The 8,282-nt window shown below is 33.9% G+C and overlaps 2 protein-coding genes and 1 long non-coding RNA gene across 3 annotated transcripts; 1 reads left to right on the top strand and 2 right to left on the bottom strand.

Moving 5' to 3' along the window:
- The first annotated feature begins 772 nt into the window (after positions 1–772).
- LOC106395731 lies at positions 773–2,319 on the top strand. Its single transcript, XR_002662823.2, has 4 exons — positions 773–1,250; positions 1,633–2,017; positions 2,099–2,195; positions 2,281–2,319. It is a non-coding gene; the product is annotated as an uncharacterized LOC106395731 (long non-coding RNA).
- Positions 2,320–2,664: 345 nt separating this feature from the next.
- On the bottom strand, positions 2,665–3,243 carry LOC111212038. The gene is made up of 3 exons (XM_048780736.1): positions 3,123–3,243; positions 2,937–3,011; positions 2,665–2,855 (listed from the first exon to the last, which is right to left on the bottom strand). The coding sequence occupies exons 1-3, from the start codon at positions 3,241–3,243 to the stop codon at positions 2,665–2,667; spliced, it is 387 nt and encodes a 128-aa protein (XP_048636693.1).
- Positions 3,244–4,158: 915 nt separating this feature from the next.
- Positions 4,159–6,151, bottom strand: LOC106396421 (protein AUXIN RESPONSE 4). The gene is made up of 2 exons (XM_013836805.3): positions 4,898–6,151; positions 4,159–4,500 (listed from the first exon to the last, which is right to left on the bottom strand). The coding sequence occupies exons 1-2, from the start codon at positions 6,050–6,052 to the stop codon at positions 4,300–4,302; spliced, it is 1,356 nt and encodes a 451-aa protein (XP_013692259.1). The 5' UTR covers positions 6,053–6,151; the 3' UTR covers positions 4,159–4,299.
- Between the last annotated feature and the right edge of the window lie 2,131 nt (positions 6,152–8,282).

Genomic DNA, 8,282 nt, shown 5'->3' with positions numbered 1-8,282 from the left:
ATATTGTTACATATATTTAAGAAAATAATATTTTCATGTTTGTTAATTTATTAATGTTTCATAATATATTTATACTTATATTAAATTTTAAGTTAATATATCTTTTAAATATATATAGGCCCATTATTAATAGATCTATTTAGGTGCATTTGTAGGCCCAAAACTAAAAGACATAAATGCCATTAATGAATTTAATTAATCTTTTGTAAAAATAAGGGTATTTTTGAGAAAAGTGTAATTTTCATTAAGAGAATGATTTTTTTTAATGGTATTGATTTTAATTACAATTAAATTAACTCTGCTTAAATTACTCATTGACTCTTATTCAAATAACTAATTTTAAAAAGAAACTACAAATTAAGCTAACTAAATATTTAAATTACATTTTTAATCTAACTAATTTTTCTATAAAAAAAATCAAATTGAAATTAAAATATTTAGTTAGTTTAATTTTAATAAAAAGATACAGTTGTATTAATATATTTATTTACCTTTTTTAAAACAAAAATCATATTATTTTTATCAAAATCACACTGCTTTTTTAATCAGAATCATACTTATCCTGCAGAACGTATAAAACATATTAAATTAGATTTTTGCACTATTTATATATATATATATATATATCTATATATATAAAAGGGAATTTTCTCTCACCTCCTGTTGCTATGTCAGTATTTAGGATGGAGCAATTCTCGTCACGTGTACTCTATTTTACGTAAGTCAATCAAAAAAATTTTGGATTTTTTTGTTTGTTTGTTTGGTGGGCTCTTCCACTAAATATTCATACATGGCCCATCTTCTTTAGGTTTTTTATCTACCGCAACGCCTAATGCACTCGGATCCTCTTCCCTTGCTCTTCGTCTCCTGAAAACTTTGACCACCTTCTCTGTAACGTCATCCAATTCCGTATCATCTCCTTTAATCTCATCATTTACTTGGAACGCACTACTCATCCCATTATCTTTCAATTAATTCATCAAAGGTAACCGCGCTTCAAGCTCTTGAGTATAAATGGGATATGCCAGGTATGATCAACCATCAAGGAGAACAAGAAACTTTGGAATTTGAAGAGTAATAAGAGAGAGAGAGAGAGATAGTGGCGTCTGTTGAAGCCGCGAGTGGAAGCAATCGTCTCCCGGATTTGTTTTCATTAACGAGTATCGGAGGAGGGGCATTACTTGAGATAAGAGAAAAGGAAGAATCTTCATCAATGGAATAAAAAATATCTGATCCTTGAGGAATTGCAGGTTTTTAACTCGCTATTTGTTCTTAGTGTTTCTTGATTCTAGGGGTGGGTTTTCTGTTTTAGATTCGAATTGTAAACAAGTTTACAAATTTTTGATTGGGTCTGATCTATGAGTTTACAAATTTTGTGTGTTTGGTTACATGAATGATTTGTTTTTTCTGATGGATTTAGGTGAAGTCAATTAAAGGTTATTATTAATTTTTGATTGGTTCGCTGTTTTAGATTCGAATTGTAAACAAGTTTACAAAACCGAAAGGTTCTTGGTGACGTTGGTAATCTCGTCAACATTCCAACCGGAAAGATTATTATTCTCTTTCTTGTGTATTTATCATCACACATTTGCTTGCAACTAATATTTTAAAAAATGTATCATATATCTTCAGGATATTGCGAGGAAGGCAGAGGTTGTTGTTCTTGTAAAACTTCAAATTTTTTGTGTGTTTGGTTAAGAAGAATGCAAACCACATGTTACCAAGAGGAGGTTTCACAGCAACCCTCTATTATTAGGCTGCAAGTGGTGGACTCAAAAATGTTGTGAATGAGACATTAATGCTCTTGATGCTGCTAACAAACTTGCTGTTGTCGAATACGTTGATCACATTTTCAAGTTTTACAAGAGCATTATTGAAGAGGAAGGAAGAGACTATATGGGATCACAACCTGAATTAAACATCACGATGAGATCCATCCTCATAGTAGATATGGGTACCTCATGACGAGGCAAACAAGGTTGCAAGGGGTGGTCTTGATAAAATGACTCTTGTCGAGGTCTGTCTATATAACTATTAGTAACAAGAACATTCATAATTTTGATTAATTGGTTTTGATTGAAATATCATTTTTTGTCAGGTTGGTCAAAGGTTCTGTTAAATCTGATTAAGATCTTTTGGATGCAGTTAGAGGTGTGACCGTTTACGAGAACCCATTCTACGTATCTCCAAACCAGGTACTGGCTTCTCTTGCCACATTTTGCTGATGCACCATTTTTAATCATATGAAAGTTTCTATTTGTTTTCAATTTTGTTCTTCAGATACGAGCATTGGAGAAAAGGAATAAAGCTGGAAATTTTGCAAAGAAAATAAAGGAAGAAAGATGCTTGAACTCTCTAACCCATTAGAACCTGATGAGTTTGCTGACATGTGGAAGGATGATGAATGATAAAGGTCGATCAAGTCTTTGTTATTTTTGTCTTTATTGTTCTTTGTTCTGTTTTCTTCTCTCCCTCTCATGGATCAAAATGTGTTCTTCTGTTTTCATGGAATTGACAATTTCAATGAGTAAAGAGTTCATTATTTTGCAACATAAAGTGCTTCTGTATATTTATTGATTTCTATTTACACAAAGAAGTATGTAAAAGGAAAATGCATCAGGATAAAAAAACAACTCATAAGATTGAACCAATTAGAAGAAGAAATCAACGGTTATTAGCGAGAGCCCAGTTAGCTTCAATTCCTCTCCTAGGGATGGCACTGATCTTAGTACAACCATCCACTTTGAAGTTAGCTCCACATGTCACACCTTCTCTGTCAACCATCAGCATTGCCTTCATGTTGTTCTTGGGATGTTCAAGACTCTTAAGCCCTGTCTCACTATGAAACATACTCCCTGCAACAAATTACACAGCATTAAACACTTCATACATCACATGTCTCTCTCTCTCAAATGTTTCTTGTGTCTTTGCCTTACCAGTAGGTAAAGGAGCAAATGATTTAGCATATACATCAGACATCACAGCAGAGCCGGTATTCCCCAGTAAAGACTCTCCTCCATCAGAGCTCAAAGTTGAGAAAACAGAGGAGGTTTGAGTGTCTTAGACAACAACGGCGAAGCTTCCTTCGAGATATCTAATGACTTGATTTGCAGGGTACGGACCACGATCACGGAGTGTTCGATAAGCTTCGAACACAAACAAGGCCTCGCTCGTGTTCTTCCCCGTGAGTCCATACTGGCGGTTCAACGTGCAGAGATTTCTTAAACCCCAAGAAACATACATTAGACTTCATATATCCCACAGAACAACATGAAACACAAATTCCAAGAATCAACATGTATTGTGAAACATGAATCTATGACATGTATGTTTATATAATATTCTCTCTATTTCAAAAAATATGTAATGTGAAACGGAATGCAAAATGTTTAAAAATAAAAGCACAACAAACAGAACTTACAGATATCATTAGACTCGCATACATAATCGACACAGTGAAACTTTTGAGAGAATAAATTTTCGGTTTTGTTGGATAACAGTTTTTTCTCAAAAAAACTCATAAACTGATACTTATTAAAAACACATCACACTTAGACCATAGATATTGAAGTCTATTACAGAACTTTTTGAACTAAGCCACTTTAAAATAAAGTAAGATATAATTGTAGCTAGGGCTGGACAAAAAATCCGAATCGGAAGAATCGAACCGAACCCGACCCAAAAAATTAGTACTGAATCCAAATCAAAATTGATTAAATATCCGAATGGGTTCAAAATTTTGGTATCTAAGAAACCGGAACCGAACCCGACCTGAACCGAAGTATTCCAGATACCCAAATGTATCCAAAATAGATTTCTATACCCACTATATAAATATATTTTAGATTAAATGTCTATTAAAAACATCTAATATATATATATATATATAAAAGATATTTTTAAATTGTCAAACACTTGAAAATATATACAAATAGTCAAAAATATATCTCTAAAATAGCTAAAATATACTCAAAACACCAAAAAATATCATTCTCTTTCAACATATTTTCATTTTCATATTTTGAAAATATTTTCTTTACACTAAGACCATAAAATAAATTGTAAAATTATTAGACCACTAGTATATTCTAATAAAGTTAAAGGACGACATTGTTTTTGCCTAAATCATGACACTCGAATGACTGTTTCGCTGACCAATTTTTAGAATTGCAGATTTTTCCAATTTAAAATTTGCTGAGAAACACACAGGTTTATATAACAATATCTAAAAATTCAAACGAAGGTAAGAAACTTCCGAGTAGTCATAAACTTAAACAAGCATCAAGAACTCCAACCATATCAAGTAGTCCATCCCTCACCAAGACCGTAAGCATCTGTGTAACCAGCATGGGCGTGGTCATGGTCCCCACCAGCCTTTGCTTCATCCAATATTTTCCGCACTTTCTCTGGTATAGGTTCTTCAGGGACCCGTTTGATGGATATCGGGAACGCAGAAACGAAATCAGCAATGTAACCTGTAAGCTCGCTCGATTTGCTTTCCTGAATCAGCAACAGTGAATATTGAATTTGTGTAATTATTCTAAGCTACATATACCTTTTTATGATACAAATGCTAGTAAGAAATCTATAAAAATGTAAAACTTCAGATTAATTTCATCAATCAAAACCCTGCAAATTTGTATTCCACAAATGAATCAACTCAAGTAACACAAACATAGAGGCTATAATAGAGAGAGCATGATGATAAAAAACAAAACAATGCAAAAAGTTTAAAAAAAAAAAAAATGTACAGGAGAACAACCAGATCTTATTAAAGTTAAAGCTCAATGATAATTGATTATGACGATCTATATTTTTAAATAGGGTGTGGTTATTATAGTACCTTTAGTAATAATTATTTAGAAATTGACTATACAGTCCAAAATGAATCACTAACCTGAGGCCAACGGCTGCCTGAATGAGTGACAAACTTTGCCTTTGGAAGAGCCTTAGATACACGTTGGCCCTCCTCGCTCCATACATCAGAAACTTGTTTAGACCAAATCACTTGCATCGGGATACCATTGACCGCATCTGAGTTACCCCACAGTGCAATGTCAAAGCTATGGTTAAGCTTCTTAAGCGAACCGAGAACAGCTTCCCTCCCGTTGCTTCCTTTCAAAAGTATCCTATGAGCTTCGATTTGCGATAAAGTCATGTCCTTTGAGCAACGTAAGCTCACTAGCATCTTGAAAGCGAACGAAAACCCTAACAAGACCTCTCTTATTACAGGTATGTGCAAAACCCACAAGGGCAATGCCGGGTTGATACTGGAGTCAATAAGCGTTATACTTCGAACACTTTGGGGATTCTCGGAAACCCAGTTTGAAGCTAACCCAAGTGCTGAATCATGAAGAACCAAATGCACAGGAGATAAACCCAAAGTACCAATCACTTGATCTAAAACCTTAGATGTTTCTTCACTCCCTAGTTCGATAGCTTTCAAGCTTCTCCGTTTCGAATTTTGAAGCTTAATGATTTCTTCGTAAGGCAAATCTCCAGTCTCAACCATATGATCAAACGCCCAGAAAACGCCTTTCTCTTGAATCAAACCATAAACTTCCTTAACTCTACCCACAAACCCTATCTCCCTGTCTCCACCTACCACTACCATCGACTTGTCAGAGAATCCATTCCCGGGCAAATCAATAGCTACACCACGAATCCCTTTAGATCCAAGAGATTGGATCATCTCTCGAAACGCGTACGAGCTAAGCCCTAACCCGTGAACGATTATCACATTCTCCGATTGGGCCGGGCCAGATTCAGCCACAAATACTTGGATTGGTAGTTCGTCTGGGTTTACCTGGACTTTGAGTGTTCTTCCATCTGAGTAATGTTGACGGAGAGCTGGTGGGAGCGAGAGGAACCAGGATCTGGGATCGTTCTGAGAAGAGTAGAGAGAGAGAGATACGAAGAGGAGAGTGGCGAGTGAGAAGATGATTGTAAAGTAGAACCAAAAAGGAAAAGGGTTCTTCATAGTCGATTCTTTACTCCCAGGAGGAACTAGGGGTTTCGTTTCCTCTTCTTCTTCTTCTGTGATGATAGCCATTAGAGAGAGTGAGGGGGTAAGGGTGAGAAGTGGAGCTGTCTTTCAGACGACTTTTCTCAGTAAACGTGAAAAGAGGAAAGTGTGCTTTGAACAACATCATTCTAGCCTGTCATTATTATTGTGTTTCAAAAAAGAAAAGTGTTTCAATAAAAAAGGACAATTTTCTTGAGTTCACTTTAAAGTTTTTATCATAAAAAAAGTTTTTAAAAACAAAAATGACTAAAATAAGTTTTAGTAAAGAGACAAAAAAAAATTTTATATCCTAGATATATAAATATAAGAACAATTTTTTTAAATTAGCTATTTTTAAATTTTGTCACAAAAAATATTCAATAAAAAATCACCAAAAAAATAGAAGGATATTGATATTAAAAAACTTTGTCAGAAGATCTTTCTCCTCCTTTAGTGAGAGATTTTGCTCTCTGCAATCTCCGATCTTCTTATCAAAAAAGAATCTTTCAAAAGGTTTGGAATTTGTTTGGAGGGGGAGAGAGTCTGAGGCTTTTTGTTTGTCGGCTTCCGTGTTTACAGCCCTTGCTTCCGGCGTTGCATATGCTCATCAGATGATCGTCCGGCTTTTGACTCCAGGAAGTGGTACTGCTTCTCCGGTTTTGTTTCCGGGATTCGGCGGCTTTGTTTCCGGGATTTGGCGGCTTAGTTAGCATCGTTTTCGCCGGCTCTGTTTGATCATCGTTTCAAATCATTCACTTCTCCATCGACTCTCGATTTCATCCTCTGAAGTCTTTTTTCCCTGTGTATAGGTTGTTTCATCTTCAAGCTAATCTTTACTTTTAAAGATGATTACTCGTATATCAGGAAGATCGGAGTTCTTTGAATCGATTGAAGACCGTGGTTTAATTTCTCGAAGAGACGATCCGGTTGCGTTGCGCTCTTGGTGAAGATTACTTCGTTCGAATGATCTTTCACCGTTCTATCTGGTGGCGGAGCTCCGTCATGACCCTTTCCAGAGGAGGTGGTGGTTTCGGCTTGACGCGTGTCTTCGAAGCTTGAGACGATAACCTTCATCTACGGTTTTTTTTTTGGTTGTTAGTCCTTGTAGTTTGTGTAGTTTTTACCTGATATTTAGGTCTCTGTCTGTAATATGTTGGGTTTAGTTCATGGTTGGGCTTTGACTCTTAATAAATTTTTAAGAGAAAAAAAAATCACCAAAATAGATTTTAATAAAGAGAATAAAGAATCTAAATTAATATTTTTTTATAGTTTCGAATTATAATTTTTTTTAATTTGAATTTTTTTTATAATCTTTTTCGTTTCAAAACTTTTTTAAAATTTTTTTATGTGTTATGAATAAATAAAAAACTATTAATTTAAAACAATTAATTTTTCAGATTTAAGAAGATTAGAAATTTTGAACTAAGAAAAACAGGTTATTATTTTCTTATATTTGTTGCATATATATATAAGTGTTTGGAATTTAAAACATTAAAACAATATTACAATAGTATATTTTCCATATATTAAAATAGTATACATTAAAAATTAATACCAGGTGTGAAAATGAATTACGAGAAAAATACATAAAGGTAATATAAGACACAATAACTAAGGAAAAGGAAAGTTAATTTACTGAAAAAAATTAGAACGGAAAATCTCAAACTATCATCATAAATTTATTGTTTTAAACAACGATTTTTGGTCTCGACATGGGAGATGAGCAATAGTTTTTCTAGATCTTTACTCAAAACTGAATTGGATGGAATAGGCCCATAATATTTTTTCGACATAGATAAGGTCAAAAATTAGTTCTTCAGTTCACCAGCTCATCATTTCTTCTGAACCCATTTAGTTTGCAACCAATCCTGGTCCATATCAATAATACTGTCCAGCCGTGTGCTACGAAAATATATATCACAATCCAAATGATCAAACATTGCAAATTGTACATTTTTTGTTATAATGTCTAATGGAAATTATAAACAAAAATGTAAATAAATTTGTTTATTTTTCCGACATTCTCATCCTGCAGCACAAGTTTCTTACTCTATTTTTTTTTTCTACTTTCACTCGAATCCATTATACTCTCTCTTATTTGTTCTTTAGTGCTCATTATTTGTTTATTGTTCTATTCTACTGTTTCCTAGCTACATTTTAGAGTCGGTCTCTACACACTTATCACACAAGTTGGGCTTTTCACTAATAAGAACTGGATTGAATGATTTGGTTGATGTATGTCGTAATAGGTCTTTTATGTTTTAGTGTTAAGACTTCA

This window comes from Brassica napus, chromosome A1 (genome assembly GCF_020379485.1).
Source record: "Brassica napus cultivar Da-Ae chromosome A1, Da-Ae, whole genome shotgun sequence".
Taxonomy (NCBI): domain Eukaryota; kingdom Viridiplantae; phylum Streptophyta; class Magnoliopsida; order Brassicales; family Brassicaceae; genus Brassica; species Brassica napus.
This window is presented reverse-complemented; position numbering and strand designations above follow the sequence as displayed.